General features: G+C 44.3%; 1 protein-coding gene and 1 long non-coding RNA gene across 6 annotated transcripts in view; one reads left to right on the forward strand and one right to left on the reverse strand.

Moving 5' to 3' along the window:
• Positions 1-1253: 1253 nt before the first annotated feature.
• Positions 1254-16379, forward strand: part of LOC118415887 — a 35666-nt gene continuing 20540 nt past the window's right edge. For 2 of the 5 annotated variants that reach the window (XM_035820800.1, XM_035820798.1), the window contains exon 1: positions 14112-14407. In XM_035820800.1, the coding sequence (XP_035676693.1) occupies positions 14242-14407 (166 nt within the window). In that variant the 5' untranslated portion in view covers positions 14112-14241. Of the gene's footprint in view, positions 1440-4550; positions 4742-5290; positions 5535-5868; positions 6063-6511; positions 6665-7342; positions 7488-7723; positions 7880-8611; positions 8777-9400; positions 9508-9793; positions 9921-10444; positions 10554-11198; positions 11927-14099; positions 14408-16379 lie in introns of those variants that run through there. The other 3 variants (XM_035820801.1, XM_035820799.1, XM_035820797.1) reach the window with 3 other exon arrangements.
• On the reverse strand, positions 11519-14249 carry LOC118415888. The gene is made up of 2 exons (XR_004831159.1): positions 14080-14249; positions 11519-12516 (listed from the first exon to the last, which is right to left on the reverse strand). It is a non-coding gene; the product is annotated as an uncharacterized LOC118415888 (long non-coding RNA).

Below are 16379 nucleotides of genomic sequence, written 5' to 3' on the forward strand. Positions count from 1 at the left end.
TACATATAGACTTAGCTGTACGGTTGTTAAGATATAATGAATCGTTGATTATATCACTCCAAATTAAGCATATTATTAAACACAAGTTTGCAATTCACTTAGCTATATCGTACTACACTTATTGCCTTGTGAACAAACTCCATTGCATGCCCAGCACGGGAATGAAGCTAGCCCAACGCAAAGCGAACGCCATATAACACTTTATCTGAAATCCTTCGGTCAATCTTGTCCATGATAAGATCCTAATTTACATCAACGCAACAGCTTCGGCTATACCGCTTAATTGTGATAGTCTCTGTCACATGGGGCACATCTGTAAGCTGACTCAGGTCTGTTGCAGAGTTCTTTTCTCAAGATCCGCCGCTTTCTTCTGCCATGCGCATCAGTCTGGTTTCGCTGGATTTTGAGCTGCTGTGCATCTCCAGTTGGATCGGTCATTAGCAAGATCCTCCCAGTGCTTGCGCTCTGTGTCAATGCCGGTGGTCAATGTCGAGAGCCTTCAACTCCTAGTCTCTACCAGGCTCCCGCCTGCTGATGGCCACCGGCCAACACTCTTAAGCCGATTGACTTCTACTAGGCTTTTATTGTTAGTTGATCATATAGTTGATCATATAGTTGATTAGACACTAGTTTTATGTATCACACACATTCACACTATCTACTTCTCTTAGTTCTTGAGATTGTATATGCCCTCGGGCATGATTTTGCAAATAAACATTCCTATGTATTCCTAACTTGGCCAAAGTCCCCTATTACTATTCGGCCAGGTAGGATTGTCTGTGTTGTTGTTTTCGCAGTACACTTTGTGACTATTATGAAACTTGATACCTAGCGTATTTGCCAAACCTAATTACCCCACAGTAGCTGCAGGGTCTAAGTTGTCAACATTCTAATCGAATCATTCATTTTTCTACAACTATCTCCGCACACTTTCGGCACATCTCACAACATCAAGCTAAAGCGCATCGTCGTCTTTAGTTGATAGAGAGGGAGTGTAAGGTGATCACATATGATTCTAGTGAAAAGCCGAGATTCCTTAAGCCCCCTTTACAAATCAAGAACTTAGCTCGGCCGAGTTGTCAGCGAGCTCTAAATTACGAGGGGGTATGACCCTGATGCCAACGAAGAAACTCCGCCATTTGTTCGTTAGCATCAGGGTCATGCCTCCTCGTAATTTTGAGCTCGCTGACAACTCGGCCGAGCTAAATTCTTGATTTGTAAAGCCGGCTTTATCACACTTGAAGTTATTATCACAGTTCCGCTGACCCTATCCATCAAACTTGTGCACATGCGCACACCGTCCAGACGACAGCGTCCTTGTCAGTTCAGGGGAGACCTCAGCGATATCAGTTCGAACTCTCCGGAACGACTGCGCAAAGGTGGTGGGAACACGGCCACGATGATTCTTTCACTCTCGCTGCTCCTGGTTTCCATCGCAGGTGTGTCATGCAGAATTTCTGTACTACTAGTTATAACAGCACGCCATGCCGCATTTTTTGTTCAGTCGCGTGTACTCAGGCGTAACAATTGTTAGGTAACCTTAAGAAAAAAGGACGTCTTTTGTTTTCGTCTTTTGCGCGTTTTGTGGTGCATTTATACTCTCTGATCGCCCACTCTACACTGAGAAGGAACGTATCACATAAAGGACGAAAACGACGCTGCCAAAACTCACGGTTTTAATAGAAGAACACCCCTTCCACTCTGTGACTTGTTTAAGAGCATTTGCATAACACCTGGTATCGGATCGTAGTAGACGATCGCGTTGCGTTAAAGTACTTATTTCGCCAAAATTCAACATTTTCTGATTACATTAAAAACATTCACTGGACAGGTGCGTCTGTAGAAAAAGATGCGCCCTTCTTGAGTTATCAAACAACGAATCCTATAAACCGTACGTCTAGTCCTGATAATCATGTCACTTTCCCCCTGACGTCATAGCCAGCAAGGTAGCCTGTTCTGTGCCCTGCTGGCACCGCAACTCGCAAAATAAAACTTCCTTTTGAAAAGTAGAGAAGCCAACATTAGGACAGCTTCCGAAACCATGTACTAAAAGATGGTTATGCACTGTCTACTTCTCACAAGAATGTTTTATTTACTGGACACGGTTCCAGCTGCCTTGTTTACTGTGACAGCTAGGGCGGAATTAAGTTGATATTGCCTGGCGGCTACTTTCATTGAATAATACCTGTGATGGAACGTTGCTTTTGTTTGTGTCATTGGTGACGACGCAAAATAGGGTTTTGCATTCTCAGCCAAATCGAATTTGACGTTAAAGCCGCGGTTAGGAACGTTGTAAGTCATCTTGCCATTGGGTCAAGGGGGAAGACCTGTCACCTGGGTCAAATCGTAACATCGGTCGGAAAATATGGTTGAGAAGAATTTTTAAAAATTTTCATCGTCGTACATTTTTATATACCCCATGGCAGACTACACCTCAGTAGGTTTTTTTTTCTACTGGTGAGGTACATTTTGACCGTGTTCTGGTATGAGCTCTTTCGCAGGGTTTACTGCGCACGTGCGGGCGGCAGGGATCCTGGGACTCGTCAAATCAAGCAGGGACGTTATATAACGTTTTACCAAGGACGTTAAGGTCACGGGGTCACACCTGCGTATAAGTCCGTTTGAGGTGCGTATGACGCTCTTAGTCTCTACCAGGCTCCACAGGTCGCGGGAAAAAGAGTACGAATTGGACAAATATAGATACATAACATGCCAGATGAGTTAGCTGACCGAGAATCACGTTACCTGTTTACGTTTGTCCAATTTCTATTATTTTTACAACGGAGCCTGGTGGAGGCAAATACTCTCATGCGCGCCTCATACGAACTCAAATATAAACGCAGGTGTGACCCCACCATTATATAACGTCCTTGGTAAAACGTAAAGGCCTCCCTATAGCTACGGCTGATTAATCAGCCTACGGCTGGTTAAAAGGCTATGGGACGAACGAACGAACGAACGAAGCTCCCGACACAAGAAACCGGTTCACCCTTGCATGAGGGGTAAGAGGTCAGCCGGGTGCCTCAATCAGGACACACAAAATGAACAAAAGGGCAAAGGACACGAAGATATCTCGATGAAATCGTACGACGTTGAACAAAAAATAAAAACATAGATATCGCACGACGATATATTGGTTTACTTGCAATAGGCATATCTCCGCTCGCCTACGTCAAAACGTATAGATGCAAAATAAATACACGAAAGAGAAGCATTTGAAGGATGTGTAAGCACTCTCATCTGTCGCGTCGAACCGCCAATTGTGACGGACAATTAGAATCGGTCTATTGCCCTGCGATTGACCCAGTTACTCTCCTTTGACGTCATAACGTACATGTATACGAAATTTGGGACGGGGCTTAGTTGAACCACATTTTGGCGTAACACGCCAATCTTGTGACAAAGAGTACAAACTGCATGCGTATACGTACAATGTACGCACACAACGGGATTTGCCGAGGATTTCAACTTAGAACATTTGAATTCTGAGTCTTTGTATTCAGTATGAAGGTGATTATGATGTCTTCACCACACCTGTCAGCCTGGTATTGAACGGTCGAGTGGCGCTGAATGAAAGGCCGAGGGCTGGCGGACAGAAGATGGAGTGGGCCCTGTGGGCATGATTCCTTGCATTCCTGGCGAGAGTTTAAGACGCTGCGCATGCTTAAGACGACTTTCCTCGCGCCGCCCTCGCGAGTACCTGACTTCGGTTGGGGAGGTAGAAAGCGGTGAAAGGAGAGGGATGGGCTCCGCCTTCCTATACCGTGTCCTAGATACATTTTTTTTTTACTCAATGGTCACCACGTAACAAGGCCTGAAGGTCACTTAAAGGTTACGGGTTACATGATTGGAACTGTAACAGCAACTCTTCGCCCTAGGTCAGAAACATCATGATTGAGACCAGCCCAATTGCTCACTATGAGTGAGGACTAACTGACCCAATAGGCGAAGCAGGGGTTACGAGGGCTGCTCGGGAGATTCCCTACCCCTATTTTGGCCGGAATGGTTTGATCCGCTCGGGTGGATGTTCGCACATGTGGCGGGTTCTTTAAGTGCATAGGGACCATAGGGTATGGTTCTCCCCATACACGGGACCTCCATTTAACGTCCTATCCGAGGGACGACTCATTTTTCACCTGAGTAAAGTGAGGAAAGTCGTGTAAAGTGCCTTTCCCAAGGGCACAAGACCGGCAACACGGCAGGCGAATACACTACCACTGTGCTACGCGGCCCCACATACAGTTGAAAACAACCCACTACCCCTGGCCTGGCCACCATCTAATCTCCAAGCAGATTCCTCCGTGGCATTAAAACAGTAACATAAGCTAGGGAACGAGTTAGCCGGCAGAGGAGGATTAATTGGCCACGCGAAATCTGCCGCAGGACGCAACTGGTCAAAGTCAAAGGCACCGGGAGGGGCGATCTTTTCCGAAACGTGTGGCCAACTAATCCTCCTCTGTCGGCTAAGTCGTTCCCCAGCTTATGTTACTGTTCTAATGCCACGGAGGAATCTGCTTGGAGATTATCAAGAAGTCCATAAAACCATTCAGGTCTGGAGGCCGCCAAGCCGGAGACCTCCCGGGACAACCTGCGGAGTCTGCTGACCGACCACTTCACGACTCCCCGGCACCACATCACCAACCCGGACGGGCTGGTCGCAGCCGAGAACTTCATCTACGACACGTTCAAGAGCTACAACATGCAAGTTGTAAAGCATCAGTTCATCCTGGTGAAAGACGGGGTGAGTACGTTCTCGTTTCTGAAACATAATTGATATATGATTGTGATTTTCTGAAATTATAGACGGTAGGAACGTCGCCGTCTGCACATCACTTGAACTTGTTCGCTGGATTCCGTCCAATGAGATACTGGCGCCGCTTATCAACGATTTCGTACTAGAGTTTAGATTACACAAGTAAGAGAAAGGTATATTTTGTATGCAAAAAAACAACTGCGTCCCCAAACTTCGTGCATTTACCAAATTAGCTTTAAAATCTTGCATTCAGCCCGTCGGGGCACTGTATGAAACAAAGGCCATAATTCAGTCAGGTATCAGGACGTTTCGGCACCTGGACAGTTCGACCCCGAGCCTTAACGGATCAGGACGATTCGGCACGCGGACCAAGACGTAGTATTACGGTTAGAACTGAATTTGTATTACGGTTAGCGTTAGGCGTCCAACTGACGGCAAAACGCCACTAGGCCTGATCGACTGGGGATCGAATTGTGCAAGTACCGAAACGTCCGGTATTCGCCAGTCATTCTAACTCCGCCAATCTTGTACTGACAGGCGAGACACCCCGGCGTGAACGTGCTAGGTCTGTGGCCGGGTCGTTACTTTATGACGCCTCAGGACAGACCCGTCCTGCTGACTGCCCACTACGAGAGTCCGTACGACATGGCCGGGGTGGAGGATAACGGGTCCGGCCTGGCCGCCCTGCTGGAGTCGGCCCGCCTCATCACCTCACAGCCCTGCCTACAGGACTACACCGTCATCTTCACGGCTTTCGACTATTCCGCCAACTTCGAAAGAGGTAAGTTAACATGGATGCAAACGTGAAATCTACCTACCAGTGCTTGTGGGTCGCACAGCCAGGCAGATACATAAGCACACACACACACACACACACACACACACACACACACATACACACACACACACACACACACACACACACACACACACACACACACACACACACACACAGAGATAGATAGAGAGAGAGCGGGGGAGACGCAACACTAACAGGCAATTAAACACGTAGACTCACATAGCTACATATACAGATAAGAAACACGCATGTACTTTTAATTTACGTGTGTAAGCTGTAGATTGTAGTTAACACAAGATTCCGTTCTATGCTGCAGATCTGCAGACCAGCCCCTGTCAGACAGTCGCCTGTGGATGTCGACAGTTTGTGCATGAAGTTCTCGTGCCTTTCATGAGCGACAGCCACATAGGAACTACAGACATCCAAGGGATCATTGTTATGTACGGTCTCTTAAACTACAACAACACTCCGGGAGCTCAGGAAATTCCCAGCGAAGATGTCTTCCGAACGGTGAGTTAAGTCCCACACGTCTTGTGCTTTTTTTTGTTTTTTTGGTAGTGCGTTGCGAGGACGGACGTCGACGAGTATCTTCAACTTTTTCCGTCACTGACATAGTTGAATTCTCCATCTCTGTTGAGCCATGATTGAATATATAGCTTGTTTTTCACAACACTTGCTTTATCTCAACCCACGTGTCGGTGACCGTCTGTCACCTTCTTCGGGGCACTGCTGGCTTTCGTTACACTGCAGGATAGATGTCGCTGCTTCCAGATGCGGTCCCAAGTATTCTGTAAGTTTGGGACCGGAGTTGGAGTCCTTCTACAATTTGGTCTTCGGGTTAATATCTTCAACAGGTTATAGTCTCCTGTAATAGCATGCCAATCCTTCCCCTTAGGTGATAATTATCCATAAATCATTTGCAATGCCAGAAAAATCTTACTTCACCCGTCCCATTGCAGGTACCCGGACTATCGGACGCTGCCAACCTTATCCGTGCCGACGGCTACAGGGGAAACTTCGTCACCTCCATCTACCGCGGGGTGGACTCACCCCTGGTGGCTGCCTTCAACAACAAGTTCGACGAGGCTGCGGACCAACGGTTCAAGATTCGTGTAAGCTTAGTTGTTGTACCTACCTAGCATTGCACGAAAATTGGGAATTACCAATGATTTACCAATAACAGGTGAGTCTGTAAATAGTTGTTTTTGGGCGATCCACGTCGCCAGTATATATTTCCTGGACATATTTTTCGCTATTGCTAGATCTTGTTTTTGCAGGGAGCCCTCTATATCTCACTCCAGGTGTTAGTTTAGCTATTACAGGGGCACCCGTTATAGATCCTTATCTCCCAGGTAAGTCAGACAGGTACGCCTGGAAATAGTTGCCCTAACAATCGCAATAGATGCTACATAATTGCATGAAGCATCAAATGGCAGAAGTGACCATTACCAGGCATTTATTGCTATTGATAAGATCCCGCTTTTTGTGCAGTGCTGTAGACCTACAATACAACACGTACACGTATATTTACTCTAGCAGCTTGTGAAATCGTCGGAAGACAGAATCCACTCCTTGGACCGAATGTATGGTCCATGGAGTGCTTGCTAAACCCGGGTTTGGCGGTATTTTAAGTCTGCGCTCTTCAAACATTTGGCTGAGTGGTACTTGTTTCTCTGAATCGGTGTCTCTCAACGTATTGGAACCAGAAGCTATGAGGGTGCTACCTTTGAGCTACGGGGGCACACCTTGAAGATCATTATAAGAACGTATTTCCCTTATCTTTCCCCCAGAACCTGACCCTCCCCTTCTCCAACATAACGGACCAGACGAAGCAGGACCCTCAATGGCCGATTTTTAACGCCCTGATAGACGCTGACATCAAGGCCTTGTACGAAGTGATACCAGACGTGAAGGCCATGATTCTCACTGACACAGGTACGTGCCTTCGATCATTTTACAAAACATTGTTGGCTCTTTTGATAACACTGCTCAACACCTCGGCATCTTAAAAACAACATCAGAATGCGCTGACTGAATAAAAGCGGTCCCATTGTTCCTTGTTAGCAACGAGGTCCACTCTGAGGTATAGAAACAAAATATCCCAATCCAGAGTGGGTTGGTAACTTTGGTGCTTGTTGTTGAAGCCTGTTCATGTTTTTGTTCGTCTCCAGTGCACCTTCGAGGAAGAGAGAAGGCCTGGCCGAGTCTGACCGCCAGTGACTCCATGACCATCACTGATGAGAGGCTGGACTTCCTGAAGAAGACCACAGACGCTGTGACCAGGATGGTGGAGGATCTCACGGGTCACAAGGAAACGTGCGGCAAAGGTAACTCTTCAGACAAGAAGGCAGTAACCTGGTGGCTTGTGCGGGCTCTCTTCTTGGCTACGGCAATGGGGATGATGAAGGATCTAACTGTTCGCAAGGGAAAATTCCAGCCAAGGTAATTTTTTCAGACAAGCCGTTTACTAACCTGGTATCGTGGATCAAGCGGGTTGCAACTGAAATGCCTCATACAGTTCCAAAGCTGCTAGAGGTCTCAAATCACTTCTCCCACACCATAAGAGCTATCTACCAACCAATTGTGGCTACATCTTGTTCAGAACACGGCATATCCAAAACATACGTCACGCTACGGTATATAAAAAAACAAACGTCACGCTACGATACCAGAGAAATCCGCTTGGGGGTTAAAAATATGATCGTTTCTTCCTTTTGCCAACCCATACCAACAAGTCAAATAAATGTGGTCAAGATGCATCATCAACGACTTCTATGTTTATTCTGTCCACAAACGGACAAACCCAAAAACATAATGCATCAAATTCAGAATGACTGCATTAAATTACAGTGCTCAGCTCATTTTACTTCCATACAATTAGAGGTAATGTTTTTGACATGTACGTTTGTATATGTACATAAATGTATGTGCGTTTCCGGATGTTTGTGGTCATTTTACTTATAAGACTGTCCGGATGGATTATAGAGAATGTTTGGTATGTTGGTAGGTCTTGATTGTTTGATGGCAGATAGCTTTTGATTTTTACGTACCTTCACCAGATCCCCTGACTGAGTTCCCGGGACAGGCAGGGTTCCAGATGAGAGGAGAGCTGCAGACGTCCACCCGAAGTCAGCAGAACGTCACGCTAACGGTGGAAGATGTAAAACTTCACGGCGTGGTCAACGTCACCCTGTCTGGTGCCACATGGAGTCTGCTCATGATCGGTACGTCAAAAACCTCTGTCGTATGATAGAAGAAGTTTATTTGCAAGTATAATAGTGGGTCCCATGTTCGAGGTTTGTCAGGCACGTTAAAGAGGAAGGGCAAACAAGATCTCCTTTAAAAGAATGTACCCTGTCACAGAAATAGCAATGAACCTTGCTGACCTATGTGCCATGGCGCCACCATGCACTACAATGTTACCAACAACAAATGGGATCAGCAGCTCACTGAAGTAGCCGCTAGGCATAAATATGGGGTTTTATTTATTAATTTCTGTCATTTTTACTCAGGGTAGTCCACTCAGTGATATTGCACTGCTTAGGCAGCAGGGAGACGCTTACAAACAATCCGACAGTCCACTGATTCATGTCCAGAGGCCAATGTCACGTGACCTGAAGCGTGACGTCGGAAACAGGTCAAAGGTCCCTAGCAGTCGGTATCGGCCCCCGTCTCTGTTGATAGATAGTCGATGGATTCCGATGTGGATGGCCTGTTTAACTCCTCTTTTGAAATAATCCTGTTCCGTATCCAAAATTCTGACTGATTTAGTGCAATATTATTCATTGTGTGTCTCACGACAAACACGAAATGTTCTTAATCGTTCGTTTTATCACCCCCCCCCCCAGGAATGTTCGATCCTCTGGACCACATTCTCCACCTGCATCTTCATGAGCCGGTAGTTGACCTGGACGGGGTGCCGTTCGGTACCCTGACATGTAAGGTGATAGGGAGGGTGAGTCAGCGATTTACAAATACAAAAAGTTGTACACAACCAACTCTTTTCAGTGTGCAATGGCCGAGTGGGTAGATTGGCGCCAACCCTAAGCATCTGTTGCAGATGCACGGGCAACTTTAACTTTAAGGGTGTTTTATTCAACTTAGGATTCTGTGACCATCTCTTCCCTCAATACGCCTCATTTAAGGCAACATTATTTATCATGTCAGCCACAAAATCGTCCCCTTTGTGGGCGTAAATGTAGGGTAATAGCTGATACTATCCATGTCTTTTTGTGTCGCAGTTTCGTCCCCGCGACTCCGGCGTTATGTTCACGGGTAGGATGAGAGGGCACTGTTCGTCGACGCTTTCCTTCTTTGGAGATGGAGGCTTTGAAAGTGGCGGCTTTATGGCCCTCTATAGCAGTAAAGGTAAGTAATACGGGTGTTAAAGTGCTTATTGCTACTGACGTCTCCAAGTAGGACGCATTGGTGCGTTATTTCCTTCTGGCAAGAGGGTTATGCGTTCGGTAGCGTTCTCTATTTGTGTGTGAAGAGTGTGAACACAATAATTAAAGTTGATGATCTTGATGAGATCTCAAACTTTTAGATTCTTGGTTGTACATTACAGAAATACCTGATGAATTCGTAGAATTCGTGGCAAACGTACGTGCAATATACTACTGGGATAGTCCCCGAGGCGTCGGCAAAAATTCTCAAACAAGCCTTACAATAAAAAAAATGTTATTGCCATGGCGACGATGGTCTTAAATAGTGGTGAACATAACAAAACTCAAGCTGGGAATTGACTGGAAAATCCTGTCATTTTTTTACCGCTTGTTATGATACCTAGTCAGAAAGATTGGACTTGATATTTACTTCAAACGGATTCTGATACAACCTGAGATTGGTCGCCAAAAACATGTTCGTTTGTTTGCTTCTTGTTCCCCTTACAGCCACAGGCAGCAGCGGGCCCAGTCTGGCGTTGCCGGTGGTTCTTAGCTTGCTGGGCGGTATGGCCTTCTCCGCCGCCCTGGCTGCTGTAGCGTGGTTCGTCTACACCAAGTACGTATCAAAAATGTTCTTATGTTTGCATAACAAGTACAGTACAAGCCGCTTAATTGCACGGCCTATTTGCCAGTTAATTTCGTGCAATTATCCGGCTGGTGCAATAATGCGAAGTTATCTAGCCGGATTCCGTGCAATTAACAGAAGTGTGCGTTTATCCGTTGTGCAATTAACTGGTTTCTACTGTATTGTTTTTGCTCCGTTTCTTCTTTAATACTCTTCTTCAATCAAAGATGGTGACAGGTAACGTTGCAGACATCCTTTAGTGTTGGATCACATAATGTAGCCGTTGAAAAGACAGAGCTGGAGGGACTGGTAACCATTTACAGTATATCAGTGTGCTTGAGTAATGACAAAAAGAGGAAATCAGTCATGGATTTGGGTAACTCCAATTTCTTGTGTTGAAAAGTACAGTTCAACATCATTCAGAATGACTTTTACCAACTCAGATGAAATTTCAAGTTAAGATTCACCCATATATATCATCATTGGTAGGTCCCAATTTTTCTTGCAGCTGACCAGTGATCGTCAAAGGCCTACTGGAAACTAAGGCTATATCGTTATCAATAAGTGTAATAGCATAGACTTAAAAACCTCAAATAGTCACTAATTGATTAACACCTCGCATTGTTTTTCCCACAGACGCCTTGCGAAAGTGTCTGCCAACTCACTCCCCATGAAGGAGAACCAGTGAAAGTGAAGTGAAAGTGATTCGTGGCTGATGATACTAGCTTGATAGTTTAGCCTTGAGGTGTTGGTAGGGGTAGTTTTTGTAATTAGGTCATCCTTTTTTACGTTTTTAATGATTGTGAGGCGTGGCTGAAAATGGAGTCTAGGTGGTGGTAACTATGTTTAGACATTTAGTCCACAGCTAAGTTTTTTTCATGGTCGCAATGGTCTCATGACACACAAAACGTGACGAAGTTACGACGGTGAGACAATTTGATAATTATTTTATTCAGAATAGATTACAGGGCATATACAACACATATTATGATATAACTAAAGACCTTATCCAGTTATTTGAATTAGTATGAAAAGTGGCAAAGTATATAAATGGAACACATTGATTTTGTATTCATTAAGACTAAGAGTGGCTCTTGTGTGACAATGATAGACTCATCAAATTAATGATTAAGGGACTACAGCAAGAATTTCCAGACACAAATTCCCAGGAGGTTTTTGTCATAGTCTGTCTTTTCCCAGAGGAATTTAAATGTTGTAAGATCCAAATTATCTTTCTAAAGGTCTCACGCAATAATCATAGAGCTTTTAAGTTTCAATAATTTTTGTTTTGTATTTTGCATGTAAAATAATGGTCACTTGATGTATCTTTCAAAAGGTAACATCAACAAAATACTTCATAAATATCCTTTGACAAATGCCTTTTCTTTTAGCACCTTCTTCTGATAGATTACATATGGACTTAGCTGTAAGGTTGTTCAGATATAATAAATCGTTGATAATATGTCTTCAAATTAGGCACATTACACTTCTTCACTATTCCTTTAGTTTGCAATTCACTTAGCTATATCGTACTACACTTATTGCCTTGTGAACAAACTCCATTGCATGCCCAGCACGGGAATGAAGCTAGCCCAACGCCAAGCAAACACCACATAACACTTATCTGAAATCTTTCGGTCAATATTGACCATGATAAAATCCTAATTTACAAATTACATCAACCCTACAGCTTCGGCCATACGGCTTAACTGTGGTAGTCTCTGTCACATGGGGCACATCTGTAGGCTGACTCGTTCATGTTGCAGAGACTTTTCTTGAGCAGGGTCCGCTTTACTCATACCATGCGCATCAGACTGTCTTCTCCTGATTTTAGCTGCCTGGACAGTTTGCATCTCCAGCTGGATCTGTCATTGGCGCAAGGTCCTCCCAGTGCTCTGTGCCAATGTCGAGAACCTTTAAGTCGACCACGTGCTTGCAGACGCCAAACCACTCTCTATACAGATTAACAGAATAAATAAAGGTTCAAACAAACAAACAAACAAACACTTAACACATTGTCTTCATGGCCTTTTCGCCCCTGTCTCTGTGGATCCAAATGAAGTCAAAGTCAAAGTCAAAGTGCTGCTCTAGTTAATAAGTTATCATTCAAACACTTTGGCCATGGCCACGTTACATGGTTTATCTGTGTTTTTTTTTTCGCAGTGCACTTTGTGACTATTATGAAATTTGATACCTAGGGTATTTGCCTAACCTAATTACACCACAGTAGCTGCAGGGTCTAAAGGCCCCCTCTCACTTGACGTGCGGCACGCTTGCGGCATTGCTGCGTTCGTTCACTGCGGCACTGTTGTGTTAATTTCGCCGATTTTGTCTTGCACTCACACTGACGTGCGGCACTGTTGCGTTTCTAGACTAACTGAACATGTTATTGACAATTGCAGCGTTGTCAATTTATGAAAAATCACCGTAACATGATGAGAATGCCCCAAAATGAGATTTATAATGAAAAGATTTCCCTTATGATAATGAATTATATGGTACATATGCTATAAATAACCTTGAAAGACTTTTACAGTAAAGGAAATGACCCAAATGAACGGACACGAACTATATACCAGATTTCACTGGATGTGTACGTTTTGCACCATGTCACGTTATGTGTAATTATGTATGTTTATATGTTTATTCACAAATTTTGCAAATTACTATAATGAAAATGTTTGATATTTCATACTTTTTTTGTATGACGCTGAGTATTTTCATTGTCGGCGGATGGCTTGCCAGCCTATTGATGTCTAAGTCTATCATATTTGTAAAAAGTGAGAAAAATATGGCCCATGGGTCTGAATGACTGCAATTTTGTATTTTATCGGTAGCAGGCTACCAGCAATGATTAGCTTGTAACGCAAACTCGTTATCATCCAACATAAATAATTTCTTTTTGAACGTTGTACGATAACCTTTATCTCTACATCCGTAGGTTAATCGATAAACCAGTTACTTATTTTTTGTTTTCAAGTATAAAATACTGACCTACTTCCAATTAAATAAATCAAAAGATGTATTTTTAAGTTAACTCTGAATACGGATACAAGGTAAGTTTTGTGGAATTCGCAGTGTTTTTACTGGATCGAAAACCACTGTAAATTTATTAGAAATGCATCTAAAATAGTTTTTCGGTGATAAAAGGATGTTTACTTTTGATTCTTGGTGTAAAATAGGCAAAATATATCCTTGATACTGTTTGGGGCATGGTGGCGGCACTGTTGCGGCACCGTTGCGGCACTGTTGCGGCACTGTTGCGACACTGTTGCGGCATCTTGCCACTTGCGTTATTTTTAAACTTTTTAAAAAACGTCGCGCTTGCTTGCGGCACTTCTAGGTTTGCTTGCGGCACCTCTAGGTTTGCTTGCGGCACCTCTAGGTTCCGTGGCGGTACATCTGCGTTTTCGAACGCAGCAATGCCGCAAGCGTGCCGCACGTCAAGTGAGAGGGGGCCTTAAGTTGTCAACATTCTGATCGAATCATTCATTTTTCTACAACTATCTCTGCATACCTTCACTTTAGCACACCTAGCAACAAAAGGCTAAACCACATCGTCGTCGCTAGTTGATAGTTAGAGAGGGAGCTTCAGGTGATCACAAACGAAGTCATTAGTGGAAAGCCGAGATTGCTTATCACACTTGAAGCTATTGACACAGTTCCGCGGTCCTTATCCATGAAGCCCGTGCACATGCGCACACCGCCCGTACAGCAGCGTCCTCGTCAGTCCAGAGGAGACCACAGCGACATCAGTTCGAACTCTCCGGAACGACTGTGCAAAGGTGTTGGGAAAACAGCCACGATGATTCTCTCCCTCTCGCTGTTACTGGTTTCCATTGCAGGTGGGTTATACAGAATTCCTGTACTATATCACGTCATGCCGCATTTTTTTCTTCAGCCGCGTGTACTCAGGCGTAACACTTGGTCAGGCGTAAATCTTGAAAAAAAAAAGATGGACGTGTTTTGTTTCCTTCTTTTGCGCGTTTTGTGTGACTTACGACGGTGGTGCATTTATACTCTCTGGTCGCCCGCTTTACACTGAGAAGGAACTTATCACATAAAGAACGAAAACACGCTGCAAAAACGCACGGCTTTAGTAGAAGAACACGCCTTTTTCTAACCGAGACTTGTTTAAGAGCATTTGCATAACACCTGTTATCGGATCATTGGAGACGATCGCGGTGCATTTAAGTGCTTATTTCACCCAAATTCAATATTTCATGATTACATTAAAACCATTTATCGGGCAAGTGCGTCTGTAGAAAAAGATGCGCTCTTCTGGAGTTATCAAACAGCGAATCCTATAAATCATACGTCTAGTCCAGTAAATCATGCCACTTTCCCTCTGGCGTAATAGCCAGCAAAACAACCGTCTCTGGGCCCTGCTGGCACCGCAACTTGCGAAAAAAAACTTTTTTTTGAGAAGTAGAACAACAAACATTAGGACAGCTTGCGAAACCTTCTACCAAAAGGATATTATGCACTGTCTACTTCTCATAAGATTGTTTTTTTTCTCCACTGGACAAGGTCCCAGCTGCCTTGTTTACTGTGACATCTAGGGCGGAATTAAGTTGATTTGCGGCCATTTTCATTGAATAATGATACCTGTGATGGAACTGGTGCTTTTGTGCGTGTGTCATTGGTGACACAAACATGGGCTTTTGAATTCTCAACCAAATCGAGTTTTGAATCTGTGGTTAGAAACATCGTGCGTCATCTTGCCATTGGGGATGCCATTGCATCATGGGTGAAGACCTGGGTCAAATCGCTGGTAAAGTCAGTCATTGTATCACCATGATTGTATGTACATTGCATATTGCCCAGAATTTCTGTCACCTGCACATGACTAGTGAACTCTGCGAAAGAGCTTATTTGTCAAAGTTGTTGAAAACAGAACACAGAAAAAACACAACCAGATAACAGTGCCCCCGTAACAGAGCCTGCTTCGAAGGCTGATATTTCCCACCTGTTGGATCCAACATTACGCACAGGTGCCAGTTGCATTCATTAACTTGATACATGACTATGAATGCCTGGATCCGTGAATAGTTTCATCAGATTGGTATGTCAATGGTTAAAGAATCTCTTCTTACACTATTACAACTTAAGTTTCACTGACGTTTTGGTGACCGTCTGTCACCTTCCTCAGGGCAAATCTGACTGTTTCACATTGTACCACAGCAACATAAAGTTGTAGTGTAAATAGAGCTTCTTTATTCTGTAAACACCCGGGTATATAATGAATTTAATCAGACCTCAGGTCTGTTTCTGTGGTCAGTTTACCAAGAAGATCAGTTTGTTTGCGTCTAAGCTCCCGAAACAAGAGGTTGGTACAGCCCTGAGGGGTAAGATGTCAGCCGGCTGCTTCAGTCAGGACACACAAGATGAACAAAGGGGTGAAGGGCATGAAGATATCTCGATAAAATCGTACGACGCTGGAAAAAAATTAAAGGAAAGACAGTTAAAGAAAATAAAACACGACGCTTGGCGATAGATTGTTTTACTTGCAATAGACATATCCCATAGCCAACCCACCTACCCACGAAAAAGCAAACATTTGAAATACATGCAGTCACGTGCTGAACTGAACACGTGTACTCTCATTGATCGGACTGATAATTGTCCTGCGATTGACCCAGTTACTGGTAATCTCCTTTGACTGCATGACGAACCCACGACGTTTGCTAAGGAGCTTCGTTAATGAAAGCTCCTTGATTCAACCACCTTATGGCGCCATACACCAGTTTTGTGACGCAAAGTACAAACAACGCATGCGTACAATATATGCACACATCGGGATTTGCCAGGGATTTC

The sequence above is a fragment of the Branchiostoma floridae genome, chromosome 5, assembly GCF_000003815.2.
Source record: "Branchiostoma floridae strain S238N-H82 chromosome 5, Bfl_VNyyK, whole genome shotgun sequence".
NCBI classification, from domain to species: Eukaryota; Metazoa; Chordata; class Leptocardii; order Amphioxiformes; family Branchiostomatidae; genus Branchiostoma; species Branchiostoma floridae.